Consider the following 20,594-nt stretch of genomic DNA (forward strand, 5'->3'; position numbering starts at 1 on the left):
TACATTTCATTTAGCTTAATGAAATTTTTTCCTACTTTCTATATGTTTCAAAGTTACTAGTCTAATTACTTACGGTATCTTATATATTCATGTACAGACGTACTAGGATATTAAAATACCTAAATACCAAAATACTAAAATATTTAAATATAAAAATACTAGAATGCCAAAATACCAAAATATCAACAATTTTTTAATTTCAAAATAACAAAATACAAGATACTTACTAAAATTTCAAAACTTTAAAATATTAAAACACTATAGTCCCATATAAATATACGAATACAGATTCTCTTTACAAAGAGATTCGCATAAAAGCAGTCTTCTAGTCGCATTTATATAAACTACGCTTTTACCGTAAATTAAACTGCGTGCTTCCAAGACGACCAACCGATAAATGTGTCGATAGCCAGACGCACAGTCGAGCTTTTATACGAACGACGCCCGATCTCCTCTCCATGCTCTTCGGTCTCATTCGTCCCGAAATTGAATTGGTTAATTGACAGACTTAATCGAGAACAGATTGTCCGACTGATCGCCTGGGGTGCCAAGTTCGATCTGTTACAAGCGACAGGGAAAACGCCAAGGTACTATGCTGACATTTTCCGATCTGATAGGTGACATTTTATAAATGTTTGCAAATCATTCGACGTGCATTTGTCTTTGTTTGAATTCTGTTAAATCATTAATTATATAGGAATCGTTTTCTGTTAGGATGGATTTAATTCATTCTAATTTTATTGAGATTTTATTGGAATTCAAGATCGATTGAACGTTCGCAGCTGAACAAATGACATTAGCAAAAGTTTACAGGTTATAGGTTACCAATGCTAATATAAAAATTCTTTTACACAGAAATTACCTCAGTAAAGCACAGGAGGAAGTTCAAATTAAGAGGATTTTACAGTATACTAGCCTAGATTATCTTATTGGACATGGATTTGTTAAAGGAAAAGTAAAAGTATATAACCTAAAACTTATCACTTGTCAATTTAATAGAATTATCAATTCAATCATTCTATAAGAAGTTGCCGCCATTTAGGTAATCCTACTGTATCTTATATGTGAATTATTAGCCTTCTGTATCGATTATCTAATAATTCATAACCTCTAATAAGTAACTATATACAAGTAGTGATAGATTTTTAAGGAAAGTTTCAAGAAATGTTTTTAAGGTAGGTTTTTCTAATGGAGAAATCTATTGCTATGGACAACAAACAAATGAAATTCTAAATAATTTAATTTCAAATAAATGAGAATTCAACAACTTATTCTCTACATACACTCATCATCCACGTAAGATTTTTTCCACTGTCCACAATTGATCCATTAAAGTTACTATCCTATTTCCGTTAGAACAGAGAGAAAAACAGAAGAAGGAAACAATAAAGAGAGAGGCACAGCTTCGGAGATTGTGTTAAACCTGTTACAAATCCCGGTAGAGTCAATGAATCTATCCGTACGAACATTTCCGTCTTGCGGTGACGACAAAGAATGAAAGTGAGGATAGGAAGAGGAAAAGAGATAAACAACGATGAGAAAGCGAAAGAAACGATATGGGGGTGGTTGCAAAGGTTCTCCCAGGACGTATCCACGATCCTCATTAAGTATGGAGGAGCGTAGATCTCGATTGAAATTGAGATGAATCGCTTCGTGGGACGTCAGGATTGGCCTCGGTTGGGGGTGGGTTTTTTCAGTTGAACTTTATTTCAAATGAAATCGATACTGTCAAGGAAAGGGAGAAGAAAAATAAGGTTTACTCCATGGAAGCGACAATTGGATGAAAAAGAAAAGAGAAAGGAAAAATAGAGTAGTGTAAGGTAGCTTGCACCCCTATAAAACCAGCGACTGAACACCGTATCGACATCATTCGCCGACAACGTTCCGCGATAACGTGCCCTCAAACGAAGCGATGATCGGTTCCGTCGCGTTTCTGTCTTTCAACCGCCTTATGACCATGGCAATTTGCGTACTGCTATGTGTAATCTATTTGGTGTCCTGCGCTTCCGGAGAATACGGTACGTTCTACCGATTGTGAATTATACAGGAAGTTTAACAACCCTCTGACGGTGTAATATAACGAAAAATTCAGGATGATTTAGGAAACAATTATTCCTTTCTTGCAAAAGTTTTTGTATTTTGATTACCAGTTAGAAGAGGTATATTCTTCCAACTTTTCAACCATTTCAATTTTTTATAAGTGAACAATTTTTTATAAGATGTGGAACTTGTGATAAAATGTTTGACTCAGTCTCTCTCGTGATGCATTTCGAAGAGATATTAAGGAAGCTAGGTCAAAGACCGAGAAACTACATATACATACGTGTTATTATTTTTCCATTTCCATATGTATCGTTATTTGTACGTGTTATACTCTTTCAAATAGAAAGTAGAGATTCCTCGAGTAGCACGAGCAATGACAGAGCACCGAGCAACGAGTTTGGCTCGTGCAGCGACGGCAAGTGCATCAAACGTACCCCGCAGGATATTACCAGCGGTATGTGGTTTGGCCCACGATTGGGGCGACGACGCAGGACGGACAGAAAACCGGAGCTCGATTTTGACATTGAAACTCTGGCCAACGCGCTCGATGGGTCACATTGGGCCATCATCACGATTCCAGGTATATATTTATTATGCTTGAAATACGTTTTTTATAGTTTCATGAATTTCTCTTCGTATTTTTAGTGTATTTTTGTGATTGTTTTTTTCCAAAAAAAAAAAGAAAAATAGTAGCTTTCTATTTTATATAATTCACGGTAATATCATATTATTATGGAATCAAATTTTTTACTAATTTGATAATGGAATATATCACACTATTTTCTATAGAAGTGATGCAACTTGAATACCTAACTTAAATATCTTTTCTCTGAATAGAATATTCATGCTTTTGCAAATCTATATTTCTTTAATTTTGTTTCCAAGATTTAAACAATAACAAACAAATTAACTGTATGATTTGAAAGAATCGAAAGATGTGTATTTTTTCTTTTAAAAAATGGCAAAGAACATCGATCTATATTTGATATTTCAATCATTGAGTTTTTGAATAAAATTTGTTTTCAGGAACAGATAGGCGTCAAGCAAAGCAGTTCACACCCCGTTTGGGGAGAGAATCAGGCGAAGAATATTTCTCATACGGGTTTCCAAATGATCAGGAAGAGTTGTACGCGGAGGAACAAATTTTCCCACCTTTGTTTGCACCACGTTTAGGACGTAAAGTACCTTGGATACCAACTCCGAGGCTTGGACGTCAATTGCACAATATAATTGATAAATCTAGACAGAACTTCGATGATGCACGCTTTTAAGACTGGTTCGACCTGCTGGATGATTAATAGCTAATGATATAGTGTAATTAAGATCATATTTAAGAAAATAAAGGACTTGTATTTATTTGTATTATAATCGAGGAATGCTCGATATTTTTCCTGTTTCATTAGTTTTTATTATTATTCTGTCTCTTTTCTTTGTGAAATGAAGGTTGGTTTTCCATGTAATTGATTAGAAGTTAGGTTAGGCTTGAGGTAATGGGCTAGTATACGCATTCACTTCTGTTATAATAAAGGGATTGTTAGCATTGTTCTACTTTAATTCAGTAAATTCTTTTCGTTCCCGACGGAAAAAGAACCAGACAATGTCAAGAGTCAAAAGAACAAAGATATTTATTTTATTTTTAAATCTAATTGTCGGTACAAAAATAAATCATCGGAAGTTTACTGCAAAAAAATAATCTGTCAAATATCGCAAATATACTATAATTAGGATCAAAAGAAACAAGATGTGTCGTAGCTATAAAATTTTTATTTTCATTTCGACTTTCATATCATCAATATCCCACCTCAAAAGATAGATACATATTTTTTAAACCTTGGTATAATTATTATTACTACGAAATACTTTTAAAAATAAGAAAATTTGTTAAATATGATTATAATAATTCTTAAATTCCAATTATTTTACTATTTGCAAATATAACAATTTCTACATTGTGATAAAAGATAAACAAAAAATGAAAGACAACATATTTTCAAATTTTAAAATATCATGTAATTAAAAGAATAGAGTCGCTAAAACCGTGGTTGTTATTCCTGTCCGTTCTGATAGTAAATGGTTACTTGAGCAAGGAGAGGCAGAAGGTTAACTTGTATCTGTTGGATGTGTTTCCAAGCTTTATGGTTACGACCGCAGTCTACGCTGCCACATGGCCCACGGTAGTTCCGGTCGAGGAATTACACGCGTAGTTACGCTCCTCCCTTTGCCTCCTTCCTCTTTCTTTCACCGCAGTCAGAAATTTAACCCTATCTCGTTGCACTCATGGTTCCTCTCTGTGAAAAAATTGAAACGATCCTATTTTGGCTATCTCCTTTCTTCCTGCTTTAATTCAAGAAATAGTTCAATGGAAAAACTTTTTCTGTTCGTTGATAGATATTAATACTTCTAGTAATTTTTAGGTTATTTCAACCTGAGAAAGATAGCAAAGTCGAAAATTCATGCTTGTAATTTTATAAAAACCAGGATACGAATTTTATGTCATCCTTTAAAACTTCTTAACTTTATTGTTGTGAAAAGTTATAATCGTAAAATAAAATTTCCACTTCACCGAAAAAAAAATATTCAAAATAATAAATTTATTTTAACCTAAAAAGATTCTAAATTATACGAGATATGCATTATGGAATGAAGAAAAAATACAATATTGTTTGCAATTCGGTTTTTTTCCTTTTTTTATTATTATTGTTATTATTATTATTTACTGCATTCATAAATGTTACAATCTTTCTACGCATACAACATTCACAAATCGTTCACACGACAGCTCGTTTCATCACGTATAACATCCTTACTTAAATATCTCTAGGCGTATTACAACTACAATATGTAAATTATATGTTTGTATATATATAATATATGTCTATATTTTTTTTTCATTTTACTTTCTCTATCTTCCTCTCATTCGTTCACACGCATACAATCTTCTATCATACACATATTACGTGAACGCACACGTGTTCGTCTCGTTTTATCTATTTTTTATAATAATAATAATATTCGTACGCTATGAATGTATATCGTATTTACATGATCAACAGTTTTCGTTTTAATGGGATCTGAAATTGGTAATGTTATGCAAAATCATCGTCATAGCTCGGATTGTAAGAAAACGTAATCTACGCCATATGTATGCATCAATATGGTTAATAAATCTGAAAAAATAAATCGGTTATTTTCACGAGGCCGCCAAACGGAGAGCACAATCGATATTTTCAATCGATTTATGATTCTATTTTATAAGTTTTCTAATTTCTCACATTTTTGCACGTTCTCCAAGTTAATTCATCGTTACGAGTAAATACCGTCGACCTTTCTCAAATTAAATATTCTGTTTTTTTTTCTTTTAATAATTCACTTTCCCCCTTTTATTTAGAGTATAATAGTAGGTTACCATAGTTATAGTCTTCGAAGGAATCTATCAGTTCGTTTCTATGCACGTTTCTTACAAAATTCGAATAAAATTCTTGATCAGTGTATTCTTTTAATCTAGGGTATTATTTTCCTCTATTGCTTTCAGTCGATTCTAATTATTGTTACTTTATATCTATTTTTCGTGTCATCTAATCATGTATGGTAGTGTAAAAATTGTTAAAATGTTTTACCTAGTTTTTTTCGCTCGTTTTAAAGAGATAGTCGTTGATCGGAAGCTTATGGCGTAATAATAATCGATTGATAATTAAAGTTAGTAACACGAGGATTAAAATGCTGACATACTCCTTTTCCCAATTCATTACACTCATATTTATTTTAGATATTCTGAATGTATGATTCTTAAGTCACTTTGCTTCGTACTTTAATTTCCATTAATTCCTTACGAAATGATCCATAGGTTATTGCGTAGCAAATTCTCTAGGAAATGGTTTATCGATTATCGCACGATCGATATTCTAGTGAACGATTTATCGATTATAAATAATTAAAATTCATTTACAGTTTATTGAATAATCAATCCTCTCTCGAATGATATATCGATCATCGCACAATTAATGATTTGTTAATCGTCAGTGTTCTCCTTCTTATCGTTTTCATATCGTCCCAAGGAATTTTAAGACAAATTGCAACAGTTATTGAGCGAAAATGATCGCCGAATTAATTACAATATACAAAATTAGAATCGATCAAAATCACAAATTGGATTTTGGATATAAATTACATTTGAAGAAACGTATTCCGTTCGAAAAAATTTTCAAGTGGTTTTATCCACTTGAAAAGATGAAACAACAGAAAGAAGATTTAATCGAGAAAAATCGATCTCTCGTTAGTTTAAAATTCAGAACGGAATTTTTTCCTGAAACGTTTCATGGAACTTCGTTCGATCGTTCCAAAAACCAGTTACAATAACTGCAAACGTCGTCAATATACCAAAGATTAATTTTCACGATCGATCCTAGAGAAAAATCCGAAGAAAAGAAATTTTAGTCTTCTAATCCTAAATATATCATTATACGTAAATATCATATACTAACACAATCTTTTTTTTATTTTAATAACTTTTTTCTTCAATCCATTACAGCTAAACAAACGAAACGGACTTAAAAGAAAAGATGAGTATAAATATACTATACATACATACATAAATACAAGAATTAATTAAGAGATCAAGATACAAGAAGAAAAGGGAAAAAAGTGAAACAAAGCAAGAATTAATTTTCCCATGAAAAAGATACGTTTGAGAAAGCAGTTTTCCTTCTTTTCAACCCTCACTTGTCCTTATCTTTTCTAAATTATGTATCCTGTGTATAACTGTGTAATTTACATATATATATATAGAATATATATGTACGCATATAAGTAACAATACAAGAATTTGCAATGTAGTGCATTTTCTTCAGCCGTTTACAACGGGACATCCGTCTACTGACGTGACTCCAAGGACTTCTGGTAAAAATTATTTACAGTATTCTACAAGATCGTCGTTCGTTCAAAGAAACATAGCTTTCTTCCAGATATTCATTGGAAAAATTGATATACCTTTCAACTAGTTGTACTGATTTATTTTCGTTAACGGTAGAATTTACTCAGTTTCGTTGTATTCAACTTCTTAGAAATTAATGGCAGATAAAGTTGCAATAAAGCTAAGTTAGATCCTCTGATAATGATCCGGACCTAAATTTTGTATTTATAACAGAAAACGGTCGATGTGGTTTTTTTACTAATAGAATCGATATAGCCGATTACTTTTTCAGAAACAAGCAAAATTTAAGTAATGAAGAGTTCATAAAATAGACTGAAAGATTAAATAAAATCATTCTTTATTATGTATATATACTATTAGCTGGTAAAAGTGAAGTGTCAATAGAAAAGTATCCTTCATATGTATAGCCACTGGAACGTGATCACTTCAAAGATAAAGGGAGATAAATTCCCAAATTTCACAAGAACGTCATAACAGATTACGTCCAGTCATCGTGCAAATGCATACATATAATCTCTTCTTTACTTCACGATCGTGCTTAAACATTAAAACAACTAAACAATAACACAAAAATAACAAAAAAACATGTGTATATATATATATACATGCACAAGATTAATTGAAAAACCAATTACGACAAAGGAGAATGAAGTTGAAAAAGAACGACGATCGAATCCTAGCGACAGTTATCGTTACTCCTAATCTAAATTCGATTAAGCCTACAGTCATATCTTTTTTTTTTTATTATAGCGATGCGCTCTTTTTTAGTTTAAGTTGAATCACTCGCTTAGAAACTAGTTTCAGTTTAATCCTACGCCGTTGTATACGAAATGGCAAAATAGACTACGAACACGTTCTATGTACATAAGATATTCACTATTTAATTATGAAGTTCCCTTCGTTCGTCTACAGCTTAGTTCCTGGCACCATATTTTTCTTTCTAGTATTCGTTTTCGCGTTTATTCTCTTTGTCTCTGTTGCTTTGTGCTAATCGATCTTCGTCCGTTCGAAATTGCTGTATGTAACATCTTTTACGTTATCTTTGTTTCCTTTCGTTTTCATCGTACTCGCTTTCCTTATTGTTAATACCTTTGTAAGTTGATCGTTTTATCGATTTTATTTTATACGTTTCATTATGACCTATTAACGAATTACTTTTTAAAAAATTGTCAATTTTATTAATACAGGTATTTTGAATTCTGTAATCTTATATAGGGAGAATGAAAATGTTTGTAAAATGGCAAGGACCTGCGAGCGAAAAACCTTAAGATAAACTATTGAGCTTTCGAATATTTAGTTTCACGAGAAAAGTATCGCTTCATTTTCTGCAACGAAAACATAGATTAGACAAAGGAGCGTGGAATTACTTGAAGATAAATTCAGAAACTTCTAACGCGTGTCTTAATTTGTATATGTTTTAAGTACGAATTACAGAAAACCAAGTCAAAATGTGTATATTGAGTGAGTTATAAAATACTGACTCACGAAACACTTTGAAAAAGAAAAAAGAGCAGGAATACATATCAAGTGACATAGAAGCATAGGAAGTGGCTGGTTAAAAAATTGAATTTGTATTTCTTATATATAAAAGTAGCTTGATATCCGTGATGTACCTTATATGATAGTGACGCGTGATTTAAAATAAATAAGAAAACATTTCGTAATTACTCGAAATTGTAAAAAAAAAGACTGAATAGTCGTTATTGCAAACGTATGTGTAAATATTATAAAAAATTCTAAGTAGACACGTGATGTACAATTTACGGGGTTGTTAGGTTTCGACCGATTTATTTCGAAGAATGTTTTTCAAGAAAATTATTAAAAATAGTTAGACTATGTAAAAATAATGGTATCTCTTAAATGCAACGTAGAAAATATTCATACGATTGACCTAAAACTACGTAGGGACATATATAATTTTTGTATTTTTTAATAAATACAAAAAAAGACATACAATTATCTGTAACACATTTCCTCAAAACACTACTAAAAAAATACCTAAATTTTTACTTGTCAAATCATGCAACACTGTTACAAAGAATAATACATCTTGGACTTGAGCACGTGTCAAATGCTCATTGCAAGCACAAAAGTCATTCGAACGGACGTAGGAACTCTAGAATGATCACCTAAAGACAGGTATCGTCCTTTCTTTGTAATTAGTATGAGGTTAGGTTTTTCAAGAATCGACACGCAATTAATCATAACCTGTACAATTCTATAAAAATTGTCTAACTATAATTCAGTTAAAGAGCCAACAAATATTCGATTAAATATACTGCCAACTAAATAGCTGATCTGAAGCTCACTGACTTGATGAGAAAATCATAAATAATTGAAAAACAAATTGTAACATAGCAGTTGGTAAGGTTCAGCTTTCAGTTGAAATTCAGATCTGGCAAAGATACAAAAGGAAGACGATGAGAGGAAGAAACAGAAAGTACACAGAGAACATAGGGAGCATTAACCCTATTTCACACTTTACATTAGTTTAATATTATTGTTTGAAAGATTGTACCAACAGTCTTGATAAAAATAACCTGCTTCGTATAAATGTTTTTCAGCATAGATGAAAAATCACACTTATAATTTGTAACGTGTCAAATAATTTACAAATGAATTTATAAACGGTCCTTGGGTCTAATATTTTTAAAAAATATACGTCTGTTATATTCACTTAAATGAGCTTTTTCAATAGGTACAATTTTCGGATTTTAAACAATTGAAACAACTTGCATGGAACGCTTGACTTATCGCACAAAGCAACACCTCATAAATAATATTATCACGGAATCACTGATGAAACTTATGAACACATGTAAAAATCACCAATTTTCAGAAATAGTTACGAAATCTATTGTCTCTCCGAGAACAAAGTCAAAGAAGCAAATATGCTTCCTTTTTTTTTTTAAAAGAATTACTTTACGAAGAGTAATCGTTGATTAATTCTACTATAAAACATCTTATACACTTTACGTATAAATGATCTCTCCCTACTTTTCTTAAGCTTCCGATAATTTGAGAAAATTTCACATGATGAATGAAAAATCGAATTAATCCCTTAGTTCATGCATTCAAACTCGACAGATGAAATTTCCTCGGTGGCGTCCGGCTAAAGTAAACTCGGATGAAGTTCGATGTAACCCATTAACTTCAGGCACAATCAGATTTCTTTTAAGGCCACTGAAAAAAAGAAAGAAATTTCGTAGGATATTCCACCACTTTGGACAGCCCGATATCGTGTCTCTAATTAAACTGTTGCTAACTACTTGGACATTTCGAGTTCTTTTTTATGCACTTATATAACAATTTGTCTGGTTATTAGTAAACATTGTTTGTCACACGAACAACATATACAGTCGTGTGTCGTTAACTAGTCATGAGTTGGATTTTATTTGGCCAGTTATCGAGGGAGGTATATTTCTAGGAAAACCCGAGTATCTCTCTTTTCCACTAAATGTTAGTATAGATAGTGTTTATTCAGCCAGAGTTGATCTGTGAATGGCAGGGATTTGGTATTGATATATTCGTGGATATGGCAATAACGAATTTTCAATTTCGATCAATAACGAAAATTCGCGTATCCTATATCCTAAATTTTTATGATTGTGTGAGGTTTTATGAACTTTTCAATGCACTTTTGTTTGAGAAATCGACGTATGTCAATTTTTACTCTTAGGAGTAGAGAAGAAATATATTTATATACGTATCAACTGTGGTTATTCCAATTTTAAGCGGACGCTATTTTATTCTGTTTGAAACCCTAACTGAACTTCTCGAATGTACAATGTTCCTTAGATCAGTGTAACATTTTTATCCTTGCTCCATCCCCACTACGTTTTCCTGATACGAAACTCTGTCTTGTTCACTCTACACCAAAAAAACATTACATTAATCCAGAAAACACTGCACAAAAGTAAAACCATATAAAGCCAGTATGTATAAGAAATAAAAGACAAAGAGAAAAAAAAGGAAAATGCGAAACATAAAAAAATATAAAACACTTGGCAACTGTTCGGAAATAAGCCTTGTTATCTTTTGTGGAATTTCCATGAATATATAGGAACGTTAGAAAGAAGAAATCTTCTTGAAATAGTCTTTAAGGATGAAAAAATGCTCCAGCTTGAAAATTAGTACATACTGACATTTGTTTCATGACAGATGAATTTATGAAGTATAGGCGCTGTGAACGAAGATGATTCGATTTCATATGCGAGACACGAGTAACACAGAGGAATGTTCAACAGGAAATGTTACACTTTTGTTACAAAAGATTCAAGCAATCGTTCTGCGGTGCAGTTTCTCTTCAGTTATCACAATTTTACAAGTATGAAATTGTACGATACAAGTGCGATATGTAAAATAAGAAGAAAGAAAAAGATCTCTTCCTTTGTAACTATGATCATTATTTTTGTGAAAACATATTCGCGATGCATTGACTGATGTCAGTGTGTGACTAGTATATTAAAAGATGAGAACAGATTTGCAGTGTCTCCAGGCACTTGTATGCAAGTTTAATTAATGTCGACTTCTCAACTCTTTCGCTACTAAACGACAATACATAAAGCGCGTCGACGGAAAATTGAAACGCTGCGTATAGAATGAACCAGCCATTCGTATTGTGTGTACATACATGTTTTCACTCGTGCATTAAATTTTCAATTTGTGTTTGTTCTCCTTAATAACATTGATCTGAATCCATTGATGTTTTGTTATAATAACGTTGTAATTTGCTTCACTAGAACGCCAAATTTGAAGAATAATTTTACTTAACCTCAAAACTTCATCCAGTCCAACTAATCTGTTTCTACATCATCACTGAACTATAATTTCTACGTATCCTATTTTTTTAGCGCGTAATATTGTATATAGTATACAAGTTGGCGTTAAATGTATATACTTAATGTTTCAAAATAATATAGTGAATTAAAGGTTATTCAGTATGTAAAAATAAATCAATGAGACTTATTGAATAGACAAGAAGTAATTTTACTTCTTGCTATCTGTTTGCTTACGCTTTTCTTTTTTTAAAAAACCGAGTTTGAAAATTCAATGCGTACACATGCACTCAGCTAACCCTAAATTGAACCCCATATAGCTAACGACCGTTATTTCAAATTTGTTTTTCTTGTAAACGAGGCTTCAAAGACAACAATTTTATTCTACACATTTTATTTATTTCAGCATGTAAACTTCTGCCTGGTTTTATAATCCTTATTCAATCGAAAATTAATTAAGTGCATGTGCACTTGATAGACTTTTCAACTTGATTTTTTTAAAGATGAGGCTTCTTGCAAAGTATCTATTCTAATACATTTTTGTAATTTGACAAAACAATGTGTACGTTTTTTTATTTACGTTTATCAATAATGCTGCGTTTATACGAATCTTTTTATACATTATTTGACTGTTTAGTCCGTAATAGGTTAATCAGGTTAACAAGAAAGAAAACTCCTTCATGTGTCTGAGACAACCGATCAGATGAAATCTTCATAGAATTAAAGAACCAATTAATGACTGTATCAATTCTGCGTTACACGGATGAGTAATTCTACATCAGAGTAATCATACATTTCTACAAATAGATAGTTATTAGTCAGTAACTATAAAAGATTGATTGTTCATTAGGAATGCAAAGGGGTTCAAAACAGTTAAATGACAATAGAATCATAGTTTCATTCCTATAAATAGCAAAAAGACAACATATGCAATATAACAAACACCTGAGAATGAACCTTCTAGTTATTACGTTATTTTCAATTTCTAATTTTATATAAAAATATTAGTGGTATTAGAAATTGAACTTTAGAACAAGCATAACTGAAATTTATTTAAAAACAAAATTTAATTTGGAATTTTATATTATTAGCCCAAAAATTATAAGAAGAGTAGCAATAGAACCGAATCTTAATTACTGATAATGAAAGATAAAATAATATCTATTTAGAATCGATATTATTAATGATATTAATGTTTATCATCATTGTCTATGATACTACTGTTGCCACTACACTTTCTCTTTTTTATAGTATTAAACTTTCCACATAACATTATTAAATATTAACAGATTTAAATGCATATTTGTAAAGAAACGACTTTATAAGCTTCTATATATAAAATATTTCATTGTGCAGCGGCTACGAATTGTTCCATGTGTCAATATCGCATTTACTATGATTTTACACAACCTCATTTTTCTCTTTGCTGTTTGATTCAATAGTTGGTTCAATTCATTAGGTATTAAAATTGTTTAAGAGTTTAGTCAGTGTTACTATATAGCTAATAACGTACTACGATTTGCTAAAAAAAAATTTATCTAAATGAAGCCAAATCTTTGGAACTTTTCCATTCGTAATTAATTTAGTATCTTGCGCAAATTACACAACATTCATGGTAAGATAATTCTCTATCTAAAATGATAAATAATAGAATATAGATGTATGTGATGTTTTACAAAATTTAAAAAAACAAATATACATAGACCATAAAAATTGTATGCGTTTTGCAACCAATTTATAATATCTTCCAATTGCTACCGACACAATTCAAATTTTGAATAAATCTTAATGAAGAAACGATATACACTTCATTATCTTTTCAAAGCGATGACTTTTATGTAATGATATTAAAAGTAACTTACAACGAGATAAGACATATTTGCCAATTGTACATATTAATTTAGAATCTAGTTAATTTCTTCATATCAATAAAGTATGAAGAAACATGTCTAAATTTGAGAATTGTTAAAAAATTTATACTGGTGACTACTGAAATATTTATACTGTGCGATCATCCATTAAACTGGAGTTTCAATTTTCTGTTTTTTTGTATCGTACAATTCGATCTTTCAATCATTTCCTTCCATGGATGCGAAAGCAATGATTGTTCGATGATAAAACAAAGGAAAATATTTTCTCAATTGTAAGTTTTGCGAAGAACGATAGTAATGCCGTAATAAATCTATGCATTATACACGTAAGAGACCTGTAACCCAATTTCTTCAAATGAAACAGTTAGCTCGGATAAATGTTTTAAACGAACACGAATTTATCGGCAATATGAAATGTATGTACATGCTATCGTGCCTGGATTCTTCATGTGTTCGTTCATTCCGCGGGCGGTTCTTCTCTTTTTTCCTGCTAGGATTTTTAGCGAAAGTATCCTAGCGGATGAACCGAACAGGATTTTGTTTAATATAAGCAAAAATAGCCGAATATATATATTCGTAAATACAACCTTAATGAACTACCTTAAAAATAGCTTGCTAAACTTCTCTCACGAACGAAGAATTCTTTCACCTTCACTTACAGTGTGTTTCATTATTCTTCTCTAACGATCCCCAACGTCAGAGAGATACACTTTTATAGATTCATCGTTTTGTATACAAAGAGTCTTGTGGTCATTTTTTTTATGTGATTCTAACACAATGCATAACTTCTCTATTACTTTTTCAAACGAGATTTTCCCTTTTCTTAGAATAAGTATTATCCCTATCCCAGGAGCGATGCACTTATCCAATTTAGCAAATCGAGTAAGTGCTTATGCACTTACCCATCAATTTTCAAGCTGATCTCATTTTTGAGAAATCGACGTGCTATCCGTCTTGATTGTGGCCGACTTCGTCTGCTCGGTCTTAGAGATCGCCAGGAAACGATCCCTTATGACGTTTTGAGACTTGCCACTCACTTCTTGAGCTTTCGTACATGAGCCGAAATTTTGCTTGCTTCGTGATTGCTGTTGTTGTTTACTTAAATCTCGTTGAATATTCGAGAAAGAGGGACCAGCGTCGTTCCGTCTTCTAGGATGGCCTAATCGTCCAGATCCAAACGAATCGGCTCTGTTACGAAACTGCGAAAGATTCACTGAGTCCACACGAGACTTTTGCGCGACGGAATTATGTTCAGAGTTTGAAGTTGGCAACGTTACGGTACTGGAACCACCAGATAGTCGACGAACTCTGTTGGTAGGTGAAGCATCACCGTCACCTGCACTTTCGGACACACTTCTGTTTCGTCTCTTCGCGGCCTGAGATCGTGAGTTTGCAGCAAATGCTTGCAGCATTTCATTTATTTGAGGCTGTAACATTATTAAGAACATTAACATAATTAGGAATGTTATTTAATGAAATGTGTTATCTTTTATGTTTAGATAGAACATTTACCTCGACCACTCTAAAGTCTTCGATACTCTTGAATTTAGACAAATACTCCTGTAATTTAAGATCTACTTGAAGTTGATCAGAGCGTTTATAATACTTTAAGAACGCCCAAAATTTTTCTAATCCATACAGTTGACCTACAAAGGGAAAATAAAATATTAGCACATTGTATTCAAACTAAACAACGGTTTTTAATTTAATTAATGCTTGTTGCTACGTTAAGTACCACACACAAGACAAATTGATCTTATGGTACCAACTGAACATTTCATTTACTTTAGCACACCCTCACCGTCTAGTTAACAATAAATGTTATAACTAAACAACCTATAATGTGCATCAAGTTGGATGTTTTAGAAAGAAATACACTAACCACTTTCGTAATCTTGTATCGTTTCGACTTGGAAATCTTTATACAGGTGATGTCTAAATCTCTTTTCTAAACCGTAACTATAAAATCTAAAAAGGCATTCTAAACCATATCGGTAACCCTCAGAGGCATCTTCTTTGGCTACAGTCCTGAATTCTTCGTACATAGTACGATTGAAATTTTCCCGCAAGAAGAATGACCAAAAACGGAAAAGTGTGTTCATTTCTTGAGATTGGCCAATTCCAAGTCTCTTACGTTCTGAAATAATATAAATACGATGAAAATTTGTGTACCCAAAGGAATTATAATTTATGTACACTAAGATATTTTCAGATCCTCTTTTCTCTTCATGATATCCCTCAGTCGGGAAAAGAAGACAAAAATAAAATAATTCATCACTATGTTTACTTATATGAAAAATATTAATCGTCTATAGTACTCATTTAGATAATGCCATTTCATGAATCATAAGAAATAATTTAAAAAACGAAAATTTATATTCACCTTTTAAGCAACGTGAATGATACTTGTGATAGACCTGCTGCGTAAAACCATTTTCTTTTAGAAGAGCATGACTCGGGTGATGAAATATTGGTAATGATTGTGGTGCACTTCCGTAACTACTTGCAAGGTAACCTTCATTTGGACTTGTTCCTGTGCTACTTCTGTACAATACAATAAAAATGTAAAGTTATTAAATTGTTATTAAACTTTTTTCGCTTGTTATACAACTTGTTGGCGATGTAAATTTACCCCGTAGAATATGTACGCGGTCGATGCTCCCGAACGTCCATAATCCAGCCAACGTGATGTTCAACAGGGGGATTATTGCTATGTCGTGTTTTTCTTTTTCGCGGTGTCCTAGGATCTACCGAAGGCTCGTCCTTTACTACCGCGAAGAAACGAGGAACCACTCCTCTTCTACTATCCCTTCTCGATTTATCATTCCAACGACTTCTATCTACACGACGATCTCTTCTCTCTTGACCATCTGTAGTTATTGACATCTATGGATACAATAATTACATTAAATGTAAAATGTGAAGTGAACAAAATTAATATAATTAATGAGATTAAATAAATATGAAATGAAAAAGTACCTGCGTTGGAAGCGAACGAGACACTTCCATATCTTCTATTGCGGATGGTGGTGGAGGTGGAACTTCCGGATTAGCTTTTTTAGGCGCTTTAGGAGCCATTTTTTCAAAATCTTCTTGACTAATCACATTGACAGTTTTATAGCTTCCAATTGACGACGAAGATCCATACTATAAGGAATGAAGTAACTCAAATCTGTGTATACCAGAGAAATATTCTAAAAAATGATTTAAACTTACCCTTTGACCATCTTTCATCCATAAATCTTCTTCATAATAGTATAATCCATCATTGATAGCTTGCTCGAGATCCTGGGTCATTTTTACTCTTGTTGTCCAGTCACCAGTTCGATCATGACCTTCGTGTTTCGGAATACGTGTCGACATGGGCACCGACGTTTGTGTGAAGATTAAAAGTTTATTGACATCTCTATCTGACAATTCATAATCTTCATCGTCTTCAGACCTACAATATATCACATGTTAACTTTTACACATACAGAGTAACCTGAGAAAAAGACACAATAGTTTAGAAGTATATAGTAATCAGTAAAATAAAAATATAATGTCGTACTAACAATTCAAAATAAATCAGGAACTTTATTTATAATTTCTTTCTAAGAAGATATTTAATTTGCTTTAAAATGCTAATCTGGAGTTTGCTGTAATAGATAAATACTTTTTGCTATTTTTTATGAATACTATATACTCTTAAGTTATGAATGCATGTATAAAATTCATAATATAATCAAAAGAAAGTCAAACAAATAGCAACAAACCATTCAGAAAATGCATTGTGGCGACCAGTTGGTGGTGGCGTATCAAGTTCCTCGTCAAATTGAAAGTCTAACTCCTCTCTTTCTTCGCTTTTAACGTTATCAATTTTCTCTTTTTCTTCGTTTCTTTCCTTATGTGACGGTTTCACCCTTCGCCTTACCTATCATTTTCATGAACTCAGTTATTACTTATCACTAATAGTAATAACTTGTTTGAAATAGATCCACAGTTTGTGTCGCAATTTTTATACACCGATGACGTTTCGGGCAAATATTCTAATTTACTTAATCGGTAACACAACATCCTATTAGACCATTTTATAAATTCATTGCATTCTTTATAGTTCTAGGTAAAAAAGTACAGTTCAATTTAAGATCTTGAATAAGTCGTAAAAGTGGAAGTGTTTTTTCTGTGGATTAAAAAAACGCGAATATTTAATTTCAATGTTGGTACTAATAATACACGAAAAAAAGATTACCTCTTTCCAAACATCATTGACAGATTGTGATTCTCCGTTGACTTGCACTTCTGGTACGGAGGATGGTACGGAGGATGGACTAGAACACTTGACTGTTGTGGACATTTTATCGTCCGGTTTCGAAGCTTTGTTTCTTGAGAGCAGTAATGAATTGTCACTCGATAGTACTGGAATGCTTCTCACTTCTACTGATTGTTTTTCTGTCTTGAACGATTCGCTTGTATTATCGAATACAACAGATTCGTTATTTTTGTCTGTCAGTTCGTTCGAAATTGGTATGAACTCCGGTACGTTAGGATTTAAACTGTCGCCTATTAATGAGGATATACTTTCTGATTCACTAAGCCTTCCTATTGTTGGGATAGTATGGTTGGATTGAAGAACGCGCGGAACTGGGGGAATAGGAATTGTAGATAAAGGTCTCGCAGCAGGGCAAAAATCGGATTCGGACGTGGAGGAGAGTATTACTTCGTTTTGAGATGAATTCGAAGTATTAGACGGTTCTAAGAATACGGGATTTCCAGCCGCGTCCAAGATAGGCCACTTCAAAGGATCTATTTTCGTTCTGACCTAATAAAAAAAAATAATAACATTAGTCATTAATAACAAATTAATAACATTAGTCTTGAAAATTATTTTAGAGATTCTGCAATAATATTTCAAAATTGATATTTCATAAAAGACAACAATAACTGATAACTCGTATCTCAATCGATCGCTACAATACAGCAAAAAATATATTTTCCAGGGATGAATTTGTGAGGAGGCCTACTTTCAAACTCCATTCATTGAACTTAAATTAAGCTCGAATGGTGTCAGCGAATCCTCTTCCATTTTATCTAGCACAATTCTTTCACCAAAGACACAAAATGATGTAGCTGGATTCGAATTTCGATTTGTGCATTATTAGAATAATGAATATACGTTTACATTACCTTAAATCCATCCACTAATTCTAATTTATCGGATTCCATAATTGCCTCAATAACAAGTCCAACATCTGTCGTTAACGTTTGTACACGATGAAAAGAAGCAATTAAAGTAATAGGTAAAAAGCCTTGTGCGTCCATTTTACGACGCAAAAAGAAATCCCTTAAAAGGTTCTCTTCGCTGAAGTAATATTCTCTGTGAAAATATAAATTACATATTAAAGAAAAGAATTGTGTATTGTTTTTGTTTTTCACTAATTTATAAAACTTACATTTGATTCCTTAGAATTTCCTTAAGCGCCGATGTATTTATGTTCATGAAATTACTAAAATAAAATGTTCCCATGTAACCCACCATATAATTAGGATCCAAAAGACCAAATTTATGCATCTAAAAAAATGTGTCAATTGAAAATAATTTGTTTAGAGATTTAAAGTTCTTTATCTCTATATTAACATTCAATATCAGGTCTACTTTCGCTACTCTTCAAAGAATATTCTGAGAGATTCCCATTAGCTTATCATCATTATTAATATAATTTATATTATTTATTATTTTTGTTATATACGAAATGTAGGTAATAAGAAAATAGTAAACATAAAACTACCTGCATATAAACTTGGTCATGTCTGTGCCTGAAACCACCACGATAAGAGCCTCGTCCACCACGCCCTCCTCTTCCTCTGTAACTTCGCCCACCTCGTCCACCTCTTGTAATATACGCTGGCCTATCATGCTCTCTATTTCTATACGAATCTGCTTCTGTTAAAAGATATAATTCTAAATTTAATATGCAATACTTAGAATATCATGAAATATTTATTAAATACCTTCTCCACTCTTTTCTCTCTGATTATGGTACTTTGGTGACCGATCTCTTTTGCTCCGATTTTTTGCTATATCTATTTCCAACGGTACCCATTTCTGCTTGTTCACTATAAAGGTGAAACAAGAATATTAAAGATTCAACTTAAAAAATAACTCTTCACTCATCTTTTATCATTTATGTCATAGCAAAGAAAATAAATCAGTGCTTGTTACCTTTTTTTTTCTTTTCATTACTATCCAAATGTTCTTCATCATCATGCTGACAATGGTTTTGCTCTTTGTTTTCTTTTCCTCTGCTTTCAATAGCATTACTGCTACTTTCTCTGCAGTTATTTTGTTCAATCACACCATTTTGCTTCTGTGCTGTTACAACTGTCTTCTTCTAAAGGAAAATATTTTTTTAGTTAGTGACATGTACAAAGAAAATTATATTAAAGAAATAAATAATTGTGTGAATGTCAAATGATTTCACGGATAAGAAATACGTCCGCAATGAGATAACATTCGATTTTACTATAGCAAAATATTTACGCTCATAGATAAATACATGATATTACATTCTATGAGTTCTAGCTTTTGCATAGTACATTTTTTTACTTTTAAAACAATAACTGAGAATCCCAAATATAACTAAAGTAAATTTTAACAAATTTTGTTTAATTGATAAATTAAACGATGAAATATAGTAGCGTTGATTAAATATTATTTTGTTAAAAAGTTGCGTTGACAAGATAACGTAAGCATTCCAAAAACACGACAAATAATTTTAACCAACCTCTCCTGAAGCTTCTAAAGTTGGCCAATCGCCGATATCTGAGAAGTCGCTCGCCTGTTAAAGTCACAAACTAGATTTTAGTTGTATCCAATAAAATATAATAAGAAATTGGTATCTTAAGAATATTTTAATTAAAAGAAAATTTTTATACACAATTACTATATTATACGATTACCATCAAACATTATTACTAATGTTATTAAAAATA

At 32.0% G+C, this 20,594-nt stretch overlaps 2 protein-coding genes across 11 annotated transcripts in view; one reads left to right on the top strand and one right to left on the bottom strand.

The window, feature by feature from the left end:
- The first annotated feature begins 1,051 nt into the window (after positions 1–1,051).
- On the top strand, positions 1,052–3,411 carry LOC117213699 (PBAN-type neuropeptides-like). Of its 3 annotated transcripts, none has more exons than XM_033459255.1 (3): positions 1,052–2,018; positions 2,387–2,623; positions 3,070–3,411. In XM_033459255.1, the coding sequence occupies exons 1-3, from the start codon at positions 1,913–1,915 to the stop codon at positions 3,312–3,314; spliced, it is 588 nt and encodes a 195-aa protein (XP_033315146.1). In that variant the 5' UTR covers positions 1,052–1,912; the 3' UTR covers positions 3,315–3,411. The 3 variants fall into 3 exon arrangements, with proteins under 3 accessions (XP_033315146.1, XP_033315147.1, XP_033315145.1); XM_033459256.1 differs by lacking the exon at positions 1,052–2,018 and having other exon boundaries at positions 2,182–2,623; positions 3,070–3,123; positions 3,217–3,411; XM_033459254.1 differs by lacking the exon at positions 1,052–2,018 and having other exon boundaries at positions 2,185–2,623.
- A 616-nt stretch (positions 3,412–4,027) lies between these two features.
- Positions 4,028–20,594, bottom strand: part of LOC117213571 (la-related protein 1) — a 30,599-nt gene continuing 14,032 nt past the window's right edge. For 2 of the 8 annotated variants that reach the window (XM_033459020.1, XM_033459025.1), the window contains exons 3-17: positions 20,387–20,440; positions 19,825–19,993; positions 19,614–19,718; positions 19,391–19,545; positions 19,055–19,173; positions 18,789–18,978; positions 17,854–18,423; positions 17,378–17,535; positions 16,839–17,064; positions 16,602–16,769; positions 16,255–16,508; positions 16,006–16,166; positions 15,505–15,759; positions 15,135–15,268; positions 4,924–15,049 (exon numbers count right to left, since the gene is read on the bottom strand). In XM_033459020.1, coding sequence (XP_033314911.1) covers positions 14,546–15,049; positions 15,135–15,268; positions 15,505–15,759; positions 16,006–16,166; positions 16,255–16,508; positions 16,602–16,769; positions 16,839–17,064; positions 17,378–17,535; positions 17,854–18,423; positions 18,789–18,978; positions 19,055–19,173; positions 19,391–19,545; positions 19,614–19,718; positions 19,825–19,993; positions 20,387–20,440 — 3,222 coding nt within the window. In that variant the 3' untranslated portion in view covers positions 4,924–14,545. Of the gene's footprint in view, positions 4,332–4,923; positions 15,050–15,134; positions 15,269–15,504; positions 15,760–16,005; positions 16,167–16,254; positions 16,509–16,601; positions 16,770–16,838; positions 17,065–17,377; positions 17,536–17,853; positions 18,424–18,788; positions 18,979–19,054; positions 19,174–19,390; positions 19,546–19,613; positions 19,719–19,824; positions 19,994–20,386; positions 20,441–20,594 lie in introns of those variants that run through there. The other 6 variants (XM_033459022.1, XR_004488685.1, XR_004488684.1 and 3 more) reach the window with 6 other exon arrangements.

Source organism: Bombus bifarius, unplaced genomic scaffold (genome assembly GCF_011952205.1).
Source record: "Bombus bifarius isolate JDL3187 unplaced genomic scaffold, Bbif_JDL3187 scf7180000009125, whole genome shotgun sequence".
In the NCBI taxonomy this organism is placed as follows: domain Eukaryota; kingdom Metazoa; phylum Arthropoda; class Insecta; order Hymenoptera; family Apidae; genus Bombus; species Bombus bifarius.